Source organism: Sorex araneus, chromosome 4 (genome assembly GCF_027595985.1).
Source record: "Sorex araneus isolate mSorAra2 chromosome 4, mSorAra2.pri, whole genome shotgun sequence".
Classification (NCBI taxonomy): Eukaryota; Metazoa; Chordata; class Mammalia; order Eulipotyphla; family Soricidae; genus Sorex; species Sorex araneus.
In genome coordinates this window covers 221837978-221855049 of record NC_073305.1, presented here as the reverse complement: position 1 = coordinate 221855049, position 17072 = coordinate 221837978, and the positions used below count along the sequence as shown (strand labels likewise).

The following is a 17072-nucleotide window of genomic DNA, read 5'->3' as shown; positions in this document are numbered from 1 at the left end:
AGGGGTCTGCGCGGGGTTGGGGGTCCCCGACGGCTCTTAGGGGCGCGATAACTGTGAGCCGCGCCGTGACCTAGGGTGGGGGCCAGGTCAGCTGACAAGGGGAGCCCCTGACTTCGCCAGCGTGTGTGGGCAAACGCAGGTGGGGGCACGCGAGGCCCGAGCAGAAGTCGGGGGACGGGCCCCTGGGGCAGGGGCAGATGGCAGGGTCCCCCGAGATGGGCTCGGCGCCGACTGTGCAAATGCCTCCCTGGCCACACCATCTGCCGGGGAGGAACTCTGACCAGCCCACCATCGGCCCGGGACCCCGACTCTCCTCCCTACTGGCCAGGCCCCTCCCATCTCGCGGTGGGGTGCGGGGAGGCACCCTGAGGGGTGTTGGGAAACGCTGGTTCAGAGGTAACCCCTGGAACTGCTCTGTGGAGTGGGGTGTGGACACCCCAGCCTTCTGCAGCTACCTGAGGCTGGGAATGAGGCCGCTGACCCCACCCCAGCAGGGTCCACTCCCCTCCCCCCCAAGCTGGAGGCCTCTGCGCTGCCCCTGCTGGCGGTGCTCTCACGGCGCGGGTCTCTGAGGCCTGCAGCAGCCCAATGCCCAGCTGGGCTCTGCCTCGGTTTCCCTTGGGACCAGTCCCTGCTCGGGTGGAGCCCCACATTCCTCCAAAAGGGCCTTCAGGAGCAGAGCAAAGCCCAGTTTCAGGGTGCTGTCCCGTCTCCGGAGGCAGGCGGGCAGGTAGGCGGGTGCCCTTCGCTACCTGCAGGGTTTCATCAGAGCCCGGGCACCGAGCAGGGCAGGGATGCGGGGCGATGAGTCCGGGAATCCGAGCCACACGCAGAAATGGGGGCGGGGGCTGGATTCAAGCAGATGGGTCCCAGCTGCACCTCTTCGTACTGCCGCGGGCTGCTGTCTTGGGGTCGCCCCACCACGGCGCCCCAGTTGGGCAGCCCCTGCCGGGAGTGTGTCAGGAGGGATCGGAGCCCCCCCACCCGCAGCCCCGCCCTCCTGAGGGCCTGGGAGGGAAGCCCGCCCCCGCCCCCCGCGCGTGGCACGGCCCCAGGAGCAGTGAAGGGCTGGCTGCCAGCCGGGGACCCTGCTGGGTGGTCCCCCACGGGCTGCGTGGCTCGGCCGCCCCCTCCAGACCCCTCCCGCCGGCGCATTCCTGGCTCCCGCCCCTCCCCCGCCGGCCCGCCAGTGTCTGAATCGGCCTCGGATTCCGGCTCCGCCGCCCCCTCCCCTCCCTCGGCGGCCGCCGGCCCCGCCCCCGGCTGGGTCCCCGCTCGCGCCCGGGGCCCCCCAGCCCTCCCGGCCCGCCTGCCGCCGGCGCCCACCGCCCTGCCCGGCCCTCGGTGGGTGAGTGCGCGAGCGCGGGGCGGACGCGGGGTCCTCGCGGCTGGGCGCGGGAGGGGGGCGCCGCCTGTCATCGCGGGGACTCGCCGACTCTGCCGGTGGCCTCTCCCGGCCCGGGGGCCGGCGGAGTGGGCAGAGCCGCGGCCGGAGCGTCTGGCGCCTGCGGGGGGCGCGCGGCGCGGGGTCCCGGCGGCCGCCTGAGCCCCCGCGGCTCCAGCCATGCCAGGGTGGCCCTGGGGGCTGCTGCTGGCGGCGGGCACCCTCTCGGCCGCGCTGGGCCCGGGCCCGCCGGTCCAGCCCGACCCGTGCCACGACGAGGGCGGCGCCCCCCGCAGCTGCGTGCCGGGGCTGGTGAACGCCGCGCTGGGCCGCGAGGTGCGGGCGTCCAGCACGTGCGGCCGGCCAGCCTCGCGGACCTGCGATGCCTCGGACCCGCGGCGGGCACACCCCGCCGCCCTCCTGACCTCGGCGGGGGCCGCGCCCGGGCCCCTGTGCTGGCGCTCCGAGGCGCTCACGCAGTCACCCCTCAACGTGACCCTGACGGTGCCGCTGGGCAAGGCCTTCGAGCTGGTGTTCGTCAGTGTGCGCTTCTGTTCTGCACCGCCGGCCGCCGTGGCCCTGCTCAAGTCACAGGACCACGGACGCAGCTGGGCCCCCCTGGGCTTCTTCTCCGCCCGCTGCGGTCACGACTTTGGCCGCCCGCCGGCCCCCGCCCATGGTCCCCCTGGGCCAGGACCTGAAGCCCTGTGCTTCCCAGCGCCCCAGGCCCTGCCTGGAGGGGGTGGCCTGCTGGCCTTCAGTGTGCAGGACGGCAGCCCGCCAGGCCTGGACCTGGACAGCAGCCCGGTGCTCCAGGACTGGGTGACAGCCACCGACATCCAGGTGGTGCTCACCAGGCCTGCCACTACAGGGGACACGTGGGACTCGACAGCCACCGGCACTTACTCCTACTCTGCCGCGGAGCTTCAGGTGGGCGGGCGCTGCAAATGCAATGGGCACGCGGCGCGGTGCCGCCCGGACCCACAGGGCCATCTGCTGTGTGACTGCCAGCACGGCACCGAAGGCCCCGACTGCAGCCGCTGCAAACCCTTCTACTGTGACCGGCCATGGCAGCGTGCCACGGCCCGGGAAGCCCACGCCTGCCTGGGTGAGACTTGGCACTAGGCCTGGGGAGCTGGGGTCGCTGGCCGGCCCTGACCCCCGCATCCCCCTGCAGCTTGCTCCTGCAACGGCCACGCCCGCCGCTGCCGCTTCAACATGGAGCTGTTCCGCCTCTCGGGCCGCCGCAGCGGGGGCGTCTGCCTCAACTGCCGCCACAACACCGCCGGCCGCCACTGCCACTACTGCCGGGAGGGCTTCTACCGGGACCCGGGCCGGCCCCTGAGTGACCGCCGCGCTTGCCGCGGTGAGCCTGCACACGCACCCCCCACACCCTTCCCCCCTGCCCGCCCTCTGACACCCTCGGCCCCAGGTGGCTTCTGACTGGCCTGTCTCCCTCTGCCCTCAGCCTGTGACTGTCACCCTGTTGGTGCCGCTGGCAAAACCTGCAACCAGACCACAGGCCAGTGTCCCTGCAAGGACGGCGTGGCCGGCCTCACGTGTGACCGCTGTGCGCCTGGCTTCCAGCAGAGCCGCTCCCCGGTGGCGCCCTGTGTCAGTGAGTGGCCTCTCTGCCAGCCGCCGCAGCTCCCCACTGCCCGCGCCCTCACAAACGCGGCCGTACCCCTCCTCTCTGCAGAGACCCCGGACCCCAGGCCCACGGAGGAGAGCAGCCCCACGAAGCCCCAGGGTGAGTGCTCCATCCCGCCGAGGGCGCGGGCGGGCCGCGGGGAGGGTGGAGCTCAGCGTGTCCTGCTCCGCAGACTGCACTTCGCACTGCCAGCCTGCACGTGGCAGCTACCGCATCAGCCTGAAGAAGTTCTGCAGGAAGGACTACGGTAGGCCCGCCGCGCCCCTGCCCGCAACGGTCCTGGCCCTCTGGGCCCGCCCTCCTGACCCCGCCTCTCCCCTCCGTGCAGCGGTGCAGGTGGCGGTGGGCGCGGCAGGCGAGGCGCGCGGCGCGTGGACGCGCTTCCCGGTGGCCGTGCTCGCCGTGTTCCGGAGCGGCGAGGAGCGCGCGCGGCGCGGGAGCAGCGCGCTGTGGGTGCCGGCGCGGGACGCGGCCTGCGGGTGCCCGCGCCTGCTGCCGGGGCGCCGCTACCTCCTGCTGGGGGGCGGGCCGGGCTCCGGGGCGCCGGGGGCCCGGGGGCCCGGACTCAGCGCCACCCGCGGGAGCCTCGTGCTGCCGTGGCGGGACGCGTGGACGCGGCGCCTGCGGAGGCTGCAGCGGCGCGAGCGGCGGGGGCGCTGCGAGGCGGCCTAGGCCGTGGGGTGTCCCCGCCCGCGCCTCCGCCACAGGACGTGACGGCGTCTCCTTGGAGCTGCCCGGAGCCCCGTCTGGCCTCCGCGGACGACCGCCCCTCCTCAGGGGTCCCGGGCAGCCTCGAAGGCCGTGAACGCCTCCGAGAGGCCACGGACTTGGGGGGCTCTGCGCGCATCAGCCCGCCGTGGCCACCCCCTCCCCCAGAGCGCGACCCCTTCCTACAGGCCCCCGAGGCGACGCCGAAGCCCCAGGAGCTGCGGTGCCCCTGCCGCATCCGCGTCGCCGTTGCCCGTGGCGCTGCCCCGCCGCCGGGCACCCGCGCGCAGCTCCGGCCCCGAAGACCCCCAGCCCAGTCCTGGCGCCGCGTCTCCGCGTGCTCGGGCCAGGCGTCGCGCCACGCGGACGCGCGCTGCCAGGGCTCACGTGCCATCCACGGCCCGGAGACCCCCGCGGGCGGCCCTCCGGGGTCCCGGCACCCCTGACCCAAGCCCCCAGGGCGCGGGTCCCCGCGGATGGGCTCCCGCAGCGCCGGGCCGCGCATGCTCCCCCAGCGGGCCGCGGGGCGCGGCGCGCATGCGCGGGGCGGCGGCGGCGGGCCCGGGCCGGGGGGGCGGGGCGGGCGGGCGGCGGGCGCGCGTGCGCACTGTGTCCCCGCTCAGTCGCGCGGCGAGCGGAGGCGAGAGAGGCTGCGGGCGGAGGTGGGTGCGCGGCCGGCGGGCCGGCGGCGGGCGGGGGGCGTGGCGGCGGGCGGGGGGCCGCTGGCCGGGTCGGCGGCTGGCGCCGCGCCGGGGCGCGGGCGGGAGAGTGGGCGGGGGCCCCGTGCCATCCGATCGGCGCTGCCCCGCGGGAGCGGGCGCAGACCCCCGCTCGCCGGACACCCCCCGGCCCGCCGCGGTTCGCGCGCCGCCGGCCCCGGGCGCGGTGTGGTCGGAACGCGCCGGCCCCGGGGCTCCCGTTTCTGCGGGGCAGCAGAGCCTCTTCGGGACGGGAGCTGCAGCGAGTCCCCGCTCGCGTCCTGCGGCGGACACCTGCCGCCCGGGCACCCTAACAGCTCCGTGCCCCCCCGCCCCGGCTGCCAGGCGGCCCCCGGGAGGCCGCGGGGTGGTCCATCGCTGACCTTCCAGGCCTCCTTTGGCTCCGGCCGGGCTGTCATCAACGACCGGGGGTTGTCTGGGCAGCACCTGGCCGCGCCCTGCGGGAGCCGGGGATGCTGGCGGTGCTCCGGTCCTCCGCGGACCCCTGCCCGGGCCCCTGCCCGGGCCGGGCGCCTCTCCCGCTGGAAGAAGGTGGTACTCGCCCTGGGTCCGGCCCCACCGTGGCAGGGACTGCTGGACACGGCTGTCCTGTGCGGCGGCCACAGGGCCGGGCGTGGGGCCACCCGCTGTGCCCAGCACCCTGAACGTCAGCCGCTCCCTGAGGAGCAGCAAGTTCTTTGCGTCCAAAGGGACAGGGCTGAGAGGAGGAGCCAGATAAGAGCGGGCAAAGGAAGGGCTTTGGGTTATCCAGCCGCCCCTGCGGGCCCCACCCAGCCCCTGGAAGCTGCTCAGCTCCAAAGCCCGGAGCTGAGCGCGGTCACCGTGTCCCTGGGAGCTGTGGGGGCCTCTCTGTGCCAGGGTGCTGGCGTAGCGTGGCGTTTGCATCCGGGTCAGGGGTGACCTTCTGGGATGGACTGAGTCGTCCAGCAGGGTCCGCACGGTAACTAATCCCCCCTCCTCCCCTCCCCCCACAGGCACTGGCCGGGCTCGTGACCTTGCGTGTGCGTGCGTGCGTGCGTGTGTGTGTGTGTGTGTGTGTGTGTGTGTGTGTGTTCCTGATTCTCATCCCAACCAGGGCCAGTTTCCAAAGACACGTTAGAAATGTTTGCTCTGGGCTGGTTTCAGGCAAGAGGCCGAGGGAGGTCAGACCGAACACAGCCCTGAACCCGCTCCGAGGTGGCCCCTCCACGCGCCTCTGTTTTGACAACTGCGCCCCGGGGGAGGCAGCGCTCTGGGGGCTGTTTGGAGGGTCACTTTCCCAGCGGCTAGCAGCAGAAACAGCACACCCGGCGTCTGCGCCCTCTGGGCCCTTATCAACGGTCTGATCGCAGTCGGGCGAGTTCACGGAGTCCGTCCTGCCCACGAGGCCGGCTCTGAGGGCGTTGGGGTGGGGGCGGGTCGAGGGCCCTGAGGGCCGTGGGGCGCCTGAGTGTGTGGAGGGAAGGGGGACCCTGAGGGGCCGAGGTGAGGGCAGCCTGGCTGAGGAGGGCTCTGGGTGGGTGACCGCGCAGGGGTGGGCAGGCTGCAGGAGGGGCCTTCGTGTGGGGCGCAGGGTCATGGGGCCTGGGCGAGTGTTGGGGGGCACGGGGGCTGGGGGTGCCCTTCGGAACATTTCATGCTCGAGTCCCTGGAGGCTGGGGAAGGGGTGACCTTCCCCGGGGGCCGGGAGACGGGCCTCCGTGTCAGGACGGCGAGGGTTTGTTCGCTGTTCCCGGAGCGGCATGGGCCCGGGGCCCCCGGGAGACAACAGGCACCGCTAGGCCAGGGCTGCCCCAGCGCTGCTCGGAAGAGGCCTCGGGCTGCTCTCCCGCCCCGAGACCAGGTCCTGATGGTCGTACTGAGGACACGGTGCAGCGGGAGTGCCCAGCTCCTGCCCTCGCAGCCCGGCGCCGTGGACCCCACTGCGCCTTTCCTGGAGCTCGTTCACTGCCTCGGTTGCCTCCGTCACTCCTCGGCAGGAAGGTCCCTGTTGCTGTCCCTTCCCTTCAGAGCTGGCCCAGGGGTGCCCCCTGCCTGTGGCACGGGTCTCCCGGTGCCCCAGAGCCCCACTGTCCAGCCCTGTCCCCAGGACTGCGATGACCTGCAGGACGGTGGCCGCTGCAGGCTGCCCGGTGCCCTGCCACTGGCCCTTTCCTCGGAACCCACCCAGTGCTGGGCACCCTGGAACTCGGGAGAAGGCCTCGGTACCCGCCAGGCCCAGTACTACAGCCAGGGGGCCTCCCCACTGGAAATGCAGACCCCCGAACACCAGGCACGTTCCTGCTGGCTGGCACTGGGGAGTCCCACTGGCGCCACGCCAGTCACTGTTCAGAATTAAACCTTCCTCGACCCAGTCCTGGGGCCTCCGAGTACGCGTGTCTCCTTCTGTGCCTCCAGCTGAGCAGCTGCACAGGGACTGCGGGTATGTCAGGGATGTACCTGTCACCCTGATCCTCCAGGGCAGACCACGCAGGTGTGTGTGCACAGATGTACTTGTCTGTGCATGTGTGCTTGCATGCATATGTGTGTGAATATGTATATGCGCATTGTATGCTTGAAGTACATGCATTTATGTTTGCACTCAAACGTACATGTGAGTATGTTTGCCATGCATGTGTGTGATTGCAATGCATGTGTGTACACACGTGTGTACATATATGCTTACATTGTATGTAGATTAACACGTACATTGTGTGCTTGCAGTTATGTGTATATGTATATGTACACATGTGTGCTTGCGGTACACTGTCTATATGCATCTGTATGTTTACGGTGCATACGTGTATATGTGTATGTGTATATATGTGTATGCGTGTGTGTACGTATGTACTTGCAGTATGTGTGTGCATATGTATATGTGCATGGTGTGCTTGCATGTGTGTATGCTTGCAGTGCATGTGTATATGTGTGTGCTTGCATTGTGTGCATGTGTGTGCTTGCAGTGTTTGCGTATATGTGCATGTGTGTGTGCTTGTAGTGCATTTGCATATGTGTGTGCTTGCCGAGTGTGTGTGTTCTTGCACGTGTGCTTGCCGTGCGTGTATGTGCATGTGCGTGTGCGTGTGGACTGAGCAGCCTGTGGCGAGTGTAGCAGGAGGCTGGCGCAGATGTGCAGGGCTGGTGTAGGAGGATTCCGGCCAGCACAGGGGCGGGCTTGGAGGAGAGAGCCGGGGTGCCCAGGAATGGGGCCAGGGCAGTGAGTGAGGGTTAGTGCCGGGGCTGGGGGCTGGGCGTGGGAGCTCCCTGTGTCTGGAACCCTCCTGAGCCTGAGTGCGCACCCACCCTGCTGTGTGCGTGTGGAGGAGGAAGGGTCCTGGGGGTGTTGCTGGGCTGTTGGGCCCCAGAGGCGAGGCCGCGGCTCAGCGGTGCCAGGAGTGATTAGCCTGAGGTACTCCACGCGGGGTCCGTGTGAGGGCTGAGGCGCGTTCTGCTGGTGGGGAAGGGTGACATCACCCCTGGCACCTCCTGGGCCTGGCTACCTCCCCTCAGCCCTGTCCCCATGTCCATCTCTCCCCTCTCGGGGCTATCCCCGGGTCCTCTGTCCCCTCAGCCCTGTCCCTGGGTCTGTCTGTCCCCTCCCTCAGCCCTGTCCCAGGATCTGTCTGTCCCCTCAGCCCTGTCCCTGGGTCTGTCTATCCCTCAGCCTTGTCCCTGGGTCTGTCTGTCCCTCAGCCCTGTTCCTGGGTCTGTCTGTCCCCTCCCTCAGCCCTGTCCCTGGGTCTGTCTGTCCCCTCCCTCAGCCCTGTCCCTGGGTCTGTCTGTCCCTCAGCCCTGTCCCTGGGTCTGTCTGTCCCCTCAGCCCTGTCCCTGGTCTGTCTGTCTCCTCCCTCAGCCCTGTCCCTGGGTCTGTCTGTCCCTCAGCCCTGTCCCTGGGTCTGTCTGTCCCCTCAGCCCTGTCCCTGGGTCTGTCTGTCCCCTCAGCCCTGTCCCTGGGTCTGTCTATCCCTCAGCTCTGTCCCTGGGTCTGTCTGTCCCCTCAGCCCTGTCCCTGGGTCTGTCTGTCCCCTCAGCCCTGCCCCTGGCCTGTGAGGCGCCTCGGGTCACCCTCCCGCACCCTGCTTCCTCCCGCTCCCGGCGGAGGTGGGTGCTCCCAGCTCTGGCTGTGACTCAGGCCCAGCACGTCTGACTCAGCTGTTCTTCAGTCCCGTGGGCCAGGCAGGCGGCGGGGGTCCAGCCTCCGGCAGGGACCCTCTGCTGCCCTCAGGAAGAGGGCGGCCTCTTCCCGGCAGCGCGGCCGTGCATGTCGCGTGTCTGTTTCTCGCCCCGCCCCCGTGCTGCCTCCCTCCTGCCCAGTGCTTGCCCCGTCCCACATTGGGGGCGCCCGGCCCCGTCTCCTGCCTGATCATGCGTGCAACCTTGGAGGAACGTGGGGGGGCAGTATTTGATGGGACCCCAAGCCAAGGGACTTCCAGGGACTGCGTGGCAGAAGCTCGCTGCGGGCCGCCCCTCCCCTGCAGCTGCCTCACTGCCTCGCGCCTGTGGGGGTGCCCTGGGGCCTGGCTGCAGGCGTCACCCGCGGGTGGGTTAGGGGCTGGGGCGCCCTCCCCCCTGCTACCCCCATGGCGGGGCTTCAGGTCCCCTCGGGGGTAGGGGTGCAGTGCAGGGAAGCCCCGCCCCGAGGGTGAGAGCATTCCCCCCCATTCCCCCCCACACCTGACGAGACCAGGACAGGGCCGGGCAGCACTTTGTGAGCCACAGAGCCAGCACGAGGAGCTGGAAGGGCCCCCAGGCTCGTGGCACACACTTCCTCCCCGTGGGGCGCGGCCGGGACACTGGGCGATCTCGCAATAACGGGTCAGCCCTTTGGGGGTGGGGGCCTCACCCAGCCGTGCTCAGGGCTCACTCCTGGTGGAGCTCCGGGGGCTATAATGGGGGACCAGGGTTTGAATCCAGGTCGGTTGCCTGCAAAGCAAGTGCCCTCGCTGCTGGACGCTCCCGACCTCTGCAAGCACACCACTGAACTGTGCCTCTGGGTGGGACAAGGGGCCGGCCAGTCATCTCAGCACCGCCGGCAAAGGTCGGCAGGAAGGGGGCCAGAGCGACAGTGCAGCGGGCAGGGCGCTTACCTTGCGTGCGGCCACCCAGGCTCAAGGCCGTCACCTCCAACTGTCCTTCGAGCTTGATCCCTGAGTAAAGAGCCAAGAGCCAGGAGTAAGCCCTGAGCACTGCCGGGTATGGCCCCAAAACAAAACTAAAACTAAATGAAAAGTTAATTTAAAAAAAAGGGGGGCAGAGCGATAGCACAGCGGGTAGGGCATTTGCCTTGCACACGGCCGGCCTGGGTTCAATCCCCGGCATCCCATAGGGTCCCCTGAGCAACACAGGAGTAATTCCTGAGTGCAGAGCCAGGACTGACCCCTGAGCAATGCTGGGTGTGACCCAAAAAGGAAAAAAAAAAAAAAGCAAAAGGTTTGGTGTGCCAGAGAGGGCAGTTCTGGGCGCCTCCTCACGGCCCCTGCTGGGCTCTGCCAGTGCCCCCGAACACAGGAGTCTCTAGGGGGGGCTGGAGTGATAGCACAGCGGGTAGGGTGTTTGCCTTGCACGCGGCCAACCCGGGTTCAAATCCCAGCATCCCATATGGTCCCCTGAGCACCGCCAGGGGTGATTCCTGAGTGCATGAGCCAGGAGTGACCCCTGTGCATTGCTGGCTGTGACCCAAAAAGCAAAAAACAAACAAACAGCGAGTCTCTGGGTCTCACCAGTCCTGTCCCCCTGTGAGAACCCGACTCTGCAGCCCCAGCAGGGGGGTTTCCTGGTATGTCATGATGGAAACAGCGTCTGCTTCCACGGCTGCTCCCGTGCCCAGCTTTGCATTGGCACGGTGGATTTCCGCTCTGGCATTCTGGAGTACTTGGGGTGGAACCCCTGTGATACTTGGGGCCAGCCGGGTGATGCCAGGGCTGGAACGTGGGGCCTCACACGTTTAGGGCAGAGACTACGTGAGTTAAGTCACATCTCTACCTTGCAAAATTGGAGTTTTTGTTTGTTTGTATTGGGGCCACACCCAGCTGCGTTTAGCGTTTGTTTCTGGCAGGGCTCAGGGGACCATATGCGCTGGGAATCGAACCCAGGGCTCCCACATGCTAAGCCTGCACTCAGCCCTTTGAGCTCCCCCAGCCTACCCATGAGTTTTTAACGTCATGTTTTGTATTTTCAGGTGGAGGTTTCAACGCAGGAGAAGCTGGAATGAGCCCGAGTTTACCAAAACCTACTGAAATGATCCCCTGATGCTCTGCAGCTGCCGTGCGCTGCAGGGAGCTGTGTGAGGTGTGCACGTGAGAGGAATGTGAATCTCAGGTGTGGGCATGTGGGAGGAATTGTGCATCTCTGAGCTGTGTGTGAGAGGAATTGTGCGTCTCTGAGGTGTGTGTGAGAGGAATTGTGCGTCTCTGAGGTGTGTGTGAGAGGAATTGTGCGTCTCTGAGGTGTGTGTGAGAGAGGAATGGTGAGTCCCTGAGGCGTGCGTGAGAGGAATTGTACTTCTCTACAAGTCAGTGCCTGGCCTGGTGCCATGCATGGTGGCATCTACACCCCACTTGGGTCGTGTGGCCCGATGGCTCCAGACCCCCATGGCTTTTTCTTCCATGTGCCCAAAGCTTACTGCTTACTTGCTCATAATGGGGAGACAGTGACACCCCCTAATTTCTTCCCAGCTAGGCCCCACCAGATCTGATTGTGAGGGTATAACATCACCCCTTCTTTTTTTATTCTTTTTTGTTACTGGGGCCACATGCAGAAGTGTTCACGGCCTACTCCTGACGGGGCTCAGGGGACCCTGTGTAATGCCAGAAATTGATCTCAGGTAGTCCTCGGGCAAGGCAAGCGCCTTATCCCCTGGACTGTCTCTCCGACCCCTACCCTTTCACTCTTCAGCGTGCATGCCTGCTCTCCCTCTCCAAGGGGCCTGCAGAAACTCAGCTAGCTCTAGCTCCCGATTCCCAGCTGTGTGCAGGGCAAGGCCTTAGGGAGTCAAACAGCCGTGTGTGCGGAGTCAGGAGGCCTGTCCCGCAACCTGACAGTTGTTTCTGCACCGTCAGCCCCCAGTAGGCTGCATCTTCGGTCTGACGTTGCTCCGAGCATCGCCCATCCCTTCCAGAGCCCCATGGAAGGACACTGGCATTGTAGGGAACTTCGGGACATCCATCCGCTCAGCCATCAGACTTTATAAAGGAAGAAGGGCTGGAGAGATAGTCCAGCGTCAATCTCCATCATCCCGTAGGTCCCCCAAACCCTGCCAGGAGTGAGTACAGAACCAGGAGTAAGCCCTGAGCACTGCCAGGTGTGGCCCCTGGCAAAAATAAACGGAAACAGGCTTGGCAGGAAGATGAAGGGAAAATCTGTGCTTTGGGGTCGGAGAGACAGTACAGCAGAGAAGTGTTTCCTCTGCATGAAGCTGACCTGGGTTCGATCCCCGGCATCCCGTATGATCCCTGAGCCCTGCCAGGAGTGATTCTGGGTGCAGAGCCAGGAGTAAGCCCTGAGCATCACCAGATGTAGCCCCAAGCCCCAAAATATTTTTTTAAAAAGGGAAAATCTGTCCTTTAAAATATGACCTTCGGGGGACCGGAGCGATGGCACAGCGGGGACTTCGTTTCCTGCTCACGCAGCCAACCCGTGATCAATCCCTGGCATCCCATATGGCCCCCCTCGTGCCGAGCCAGGAGTGAGCCCTGAGCATCCGCACAGGGGCAGGCCCCGCTGGCTTCACCACACGCTCAGCCCTGCCTGTCTCCCACACACAGATGGCGGAGCAGCCTGCAGAGCGGCCCCAGAGAGGGCCCAGGGGAGTCTAGACGCTCCTGCCCAGCCGCCCCACGCCATGGAGCCCCCGACGTACAGCTGCTTTGTGGACCGGGAGAAGATGGAGGCGGCCGTGCAGGACCTGGGGCCCCGGGAGCTGAGCTGCCTGGAGCTGCAGGAGCTGAAGCAGCTGGCACGCCAGGGCTACTGGGCGCACAGCTACCGCCTGCGGGGCCGCGTGTACCAGCGCCTCATCCAGGACATCCCCTGCCGCACCGTCACGCCCGACGCCAGCGTGTACAGCGACATCGTGGGCAAGATCGTGGGCCAGCACAGCGCCGGCAGCCTGCCCCTGCCCGAGTTCGTGGACAACACCCAGGTGCCCAGCTACTGCCTGAACGCGCAGGGCGAGGGCGCCGTCCGCAAGATCCTGCTGTGCATCGCCAACCAGTTCCCCGACATCTCCTTCTGCCCCGCGCTGCCCGCCGTGGTGGCGCTGCTGCTCCACTACAGCGCCGATGAGGCCCAGTGCTTCGAGATGGCCTGCCGCATCCTGGCCTGCAATGACCCGGGCCGCCGGCTCATCGACCAGAGCTTCCTGGCCTTCGAGTCCTCCTGCATGACCTTCGGGGACCTGGTAAACAAGTACTGCCAGGCGGCGCACAAGCTGATGGTGGCTGTGTCCGAGGACGTGCTGCAGGTGTACGCCGACTGGCAGCGCTGGCTCTTTGGGGAGCTGCCGCTCGGCTACTTCGCCCGAGTCTTCGACGTGTTCCTGGTGGAGGGCTACAAGGTCCTGTACCGCGTGGCCCTCGCCCTCCTCAAGTTCTTCCACAAGGTGCAGTCAGGCCAGCCCCCGGGCCCAGACAACGTGCGGCAGGACATCCGCGCCTTCGTCAGGGACATCGCCAGGACCGTGTCCCCGGAGAAGCTGCTGGAGAAGGCCTTCGCCATCCGCCTCTTCTCGCGGAAGGAGATCCAGCTGCTGCAGATGGCCAACGAGAAGGCGCTCAAGCAGAAGGGCATCACCGTCAAGCAGAAGAGGTGGGCGGCGGGGAGGGCGCTGCCCCTGCACGCGGCTGACCTGGGTTCCGTCCCTGAGCACTGCCTGGAGTGATTCCTGAGTGCAGAGTCGAGCGTAACCCCTGAGCGTCACCAGGTGTGGCCCAAAATAAAAAAAAAAAAAAGAGGTGGGTGGGCAGGCAAGGGACCACGCAGGGCAGGACGCCAGCGCCCCACGCAGGCTCCGAGCATGCAGGACCTCTCCCCAGGCCTGGGCCCCCACTAACCTGCCCGTCTGTTTTCTTCCTCTCTCTGCTCCTTGCTTCCTTCTGCTCTCAGTGTCTCGCTTTCTAGAAGGTAGGTCTGCCCCTCTCCTCTGCCCCTCTGCACCTAGAGCCCTGGCCGCTGCCTTTCCGTCTGTCTGTCTGCCCTGTGAGAGGCCTCAGGACCCCTCCCGTCCCCCAGGCCAGCTCCCAGGAGGCTGTGCGCCCCCACGACAGCGCTGCTGACCCGTTCTCCACCCCCCCCCCCAGGCAGTTCGTGCACTTGGCCGTCCACGCGGAGAACTTCCACTCGGAGATTGTCAGCGTGAAGGAGATGAGGGACATCTGGTCGTGGGTCCCCGAGCGCTTCGCCCTGTGCCAGCCTCTGCTGCTCTTCTCCTCTCTGCAGCACGGCTACAGCCTGGCCAGGTGAGGGGGGGGCTCGCACCCTGCCCGGGGACAGCTGAGGCCTGCCTGTGCCCTTTCCCCTGACAGAGACCCCCTGGGACAGAGGAGGCCCTGCCCCCTAGACTTGGGCTCTCCGATCCCTGCCCCCAGCAGCCCCCTGCCAGGGCCCCGCTGATGGCAGGGGTGCAGAAGGTCTGGCTGGGTCCCAGGTGACCTGGCAGGGCCGGGACAAGCATTACTGTCAGACGGACGGACGGACAGATGGATGGGTGAACAGATGGACAGACAGTAGAATGGACCAGCAGGTGGGCGCATGGGCACGGCCAGAGCTGTATCACTATCCGTCACTGCCAGCCGGCTCTGAGCGGGCCCCACATTCCTGACTGGACACAAGACTCCCCCTCCCATGGTCTGGCTTCCCCGAAGCCCCTGGGCGCTGCGTCCAGGTGCCCAGGACAGCGCCCGCCCGGGCGTCCCCGCAGCAGACCATGTGCTCTGCCCTAGGTTCTACTTCCAGTGCGAAGGGCACGAGCCCACCGTGCTGCTTGTCAAGACCACGCAGAAGGAGGTGAGCATCCCGCCAGCTGGGGCCCCGCAGAAACGCCTCTTCTCAGCCCCTGAGCCCTCTAGGCATGCTCGGGGATCCCTTTTCAGGACCCCAGAGTGGCCCCAGGGCAGTTTAGGCCCGAGGGCTTCTCTGTGGGCCACTCATCCCCACACAGGCTCCTCACGACCCCCTGCCTTCCCCAGGTGTGCGGCGCCTACCTGTCCACAGACTGGGGGGAGCGCAACAAGTTTGGGGGCAAGCTTGGCTTCTTCGGCACCGGCGAGTGCTTCGTGTTCAGGGTGAGTGTCCCCCACCCCTGGCCCCACCTGGCCTGTGTGCGGCTTCACTGACCTCACTCACCCGCAGCTGCAGCCCGAGGTCCAGCGCTACGAGTGGGTGGTCATTAAGCACCCAGAGCTGACCCGGCCCGCAGCCCTGGAGGCCTGCACTGACCCCGCCCCGCTGCAGCCCTCGGGGTCCACCGACCTCAGCGAGCGCCTCTCGCCCTTCCTGGCCACTCGCCACTTCAACCTGCCCTCCAAGACCGAGTCCATGTTCATGGCCGGGGACAGCCAGTGCCTCATCATCGGTGAGGACGGTCCAGCCACTCCCGGCGGGCAGTGGGCGGGAGGGGGGCCGGGCCAGTGCTGGGGCCACTGACCTGCGCCTCTCACAGGAGGAGGCGGTGGCCAGGCCCTCTACATTGATGGGGACCTGAACCGTGGCCGCACCGGACACTGCGACACCTTCAACAATCAGCCGCTCTGCACCGAGAACTTCCTGGTGGCCGCCGTGGAGGCCTGGGGCTTCCAGGACCCTGACACTCAGTGACCGGGACTCCTCCCAGAGGAGAGGAAGTGGGGGACCACCACGTGTGTAGGCATTTGGGACAGTGTGGGGGGACCAGGTCCGACCCCCCGTTTTGCGACGTCCCTGAGCCTGACCCGGGGTGGAGTGGACCAAACCCCGGTGCGCTCACTGCGCCCCCTGCTGGTGCTTGGTGGTGGCGCCGCACCAACCCCAGGGAAAGGGTCCCCAAGGCTGTGCAGGTGGAGGTGGCCAGAGGACACCGGGACACCCCTTCCCTTCTTTCACACCTGCACCCCCCGGCTCAGGGACTCCACCGGCAGCTCCGTGACGGGCTTGATCCCCTGAACCCCCTGCTGCTGCTTGTCACGCCCGACCCCAGCATGGAGTGGGGCTGGGTAGTCACTGCCAGGGGCCCTGCCCCCACCCCGCGAGCCCAGCAGGACAGCCCAGCAGCCCGGTGGACTTTGACATGCCAGCGAGCCTGTCTGGGACTCGGTTTCCCCAGCTGTGAATTGGGACCAGTCACCCTGCCCCGCTGTCCCCCTGTGAATATTGAGAGCCCTGAGGGCTGGAAACAGCAGGGCGACCCCGAGCCCACTGCCCTGGCCCGCCCTGAGCTCAGTGTCATTAAACAGTCTGTGATCACCAGGAGTGCACGCCTGCTCTCTCAACCAGCATGGGCACCTCTGGGGAAGGCCGGGTCACCTTCTCCCTGCTCCCCGGAAACCAGCCCAGGGAGCACTGGCAGCTGAGTCACTACCGCCCCGTCACACGCTCGCGGCTCATAACTGGCGTCTTTGCTTTACTCCCAACTTCCTTTCTCATGCTTTCCCCCTCACCTCAGTCACATGTCAGTGAAAAAATTCCAATTCTGATTATCTGCTGTTAGGTTGCCCCCCCAGCCATTATATTTTTGTCATTATCTCTTGCAGTTAAAAAAAAAGCCAGTTTTATGGAATCACACAATTATTATTTTTTAAAAGAAATATTTAAACATATATTTGGACTGCTAGAGAGGGTGTGAGGTGTCTGTTGGGGAGCCTGGAGAGAGGACAGCAGGGAGCTGCTAGCCTTGCATGTGGGTGACCCAGGTTTGATCCTCGGCATCTACAGAGTTCCCTGAGCCCCACCAGGAGTGACCCTGGCACAGACCCAGGAGTCAGCCCGAACACTGCTGGCTGTGGTCCAGGAACAAAAAATACAGTAAAATAAAGTGGGTACCTGGATGTCTTAGTTTTAGGGCTGCTTCCCTGATCCCTGCGGACCCCCTCCAAAGGCAAGCTTGGGAGGCAGGAGTCCTGCCCCCAGAGCCTCCCTCAGCACAGGCCCGGGGACCCCCACGGAACAGCCTGAGAGGCGCCGGGCCTGTGTGAGGGGCCCTGGCCCAGGAGTCAGGCCCGAAAAGGGGAACGATAAACAGCAGCGCTGGAGGGCTGTGCTGACCTGGGGTGCCCACCTCGCCCTGGAACCTGGGATCAGACCCAGAGGATCAGCCCCAAGGGAAGAGCCTCCACAGGCCCCAGGCAGCTGCTCTGTTCTGTGTCTGGCCAGCACAGAACACAGGCGGTGCTGGTTCCCCTCTGGGGGTGCAGTCTGCCCTGCCCTGCCCCGTGCCCTTGGCCTTGCCCCCTCAGAAGTTGGGGTGCCGTCTCTGAGCCAGGACCTCCTGCTTGCTGGTGGAGGGACTGCAAGGAGAGGGTGTAAGAGCCACAGATAGGACAGCTGGTGGGGGGCCCTGGGCACCCCCCAGGCCTGGCTCTGTCCTGAATGCATCCAGGGGCTTAGAGAGGACAGGGCACGGAGAGGGGGACAGAGGCGTAAGGGTAGGGTTGGAGACAGCCTGATGAGTGTCCTGCTCAGA

At 66.6% G+C, this 17072-nt stretch overlaps 2 protein-coding genes across 10 annotated transcripts; both read left to right on the top strand.

Annotated features, from left to right (window-relative positions):
- The first annotated feature begins 1329 nt into the window (after positions 1 to 1329).
- NTN3 (netrin 3) lies at positions 1330 to 4274 on the top strand. 5 transcript variants are annotated; one of them, XM_004604394.2, is made up of 6 exons: positions 1330 to 2492; positions 2562 to 2750; positions 2853 to 3002; positions 3084 to 3134; positions 3208 to 3282; positions 3364 to 3857. In XM_004604394.2, exons 1-6 carry the CDS (start codon positions 1565 to 1567, stop codon positions 3705 to 3707), a joined length of 1737 nt encoding a protein of 578 aa, XP_004604451.2. In that variant the 5' UTR covers positions 1330 to 1564; the 3' UTR covers positions 3708 to 3857. The 5 variants fall into 5 exon arrangements, with proteins under 5 accessions (XP_004604451.2, XP_054991412.1, XP_054991413.1 ...); XM_055135437.1 differs by having other exon boundaries at positions 3208 to 3857; XM_055135438.1 differs by having other exon boundaries at positions 2853 to 3134.
- An 88-nt stretch (positions 4275 to 4362) lies between these two features.
- Positions 4363 to 15862, top strand: TBC1D24 (TBC1 domain family member 24). 5 transcript variants are annotated; one of them, XM_055135451.1, is made up of 10 exons: positions 4366 to 4405; positions 6839 to 6914; positions 10599 to 10708; positions 12184 to 13225; positions 13523 to 13540; positions 13717 to 13875; positions 14359 to 14422; positions 14605 to 14700; positions 14768 to 14990; positions 15078 to 15862. In XM_055135451.1, the coding sequence occupies exons 4-10, from the start codon at positions 12261 to 12263 to the stop codon at positions 15230 to 15232; spliced, it is 1680 nt and encodes a 559-aa protein (XP_054991426.1). In that variant the 5' UTR covers positions 4366 to 4405; positions 6839 to 6914; positions 10599 to 10708; positions 12184 to 12260; the 3' UTR covers positions 15233 to 15862. The 5 variants fall into 5 exon arrangements, with proteins under 5 accessions (XP_054991428.1, XP_054991426.1, XP_054991427.1 ...); XM_055135453.1 differs by lacking the exon at positions 6839 to 6914 and having other exon boundaries at positions 4363 to 4405; positions 10599 to 10738; XM_055135452.1 differs by lacking the exon at positions 6839 to 6914.
- The last annotated feature ends 1210 nt before the right edge of the window (positions 15863 to 17072 follow it).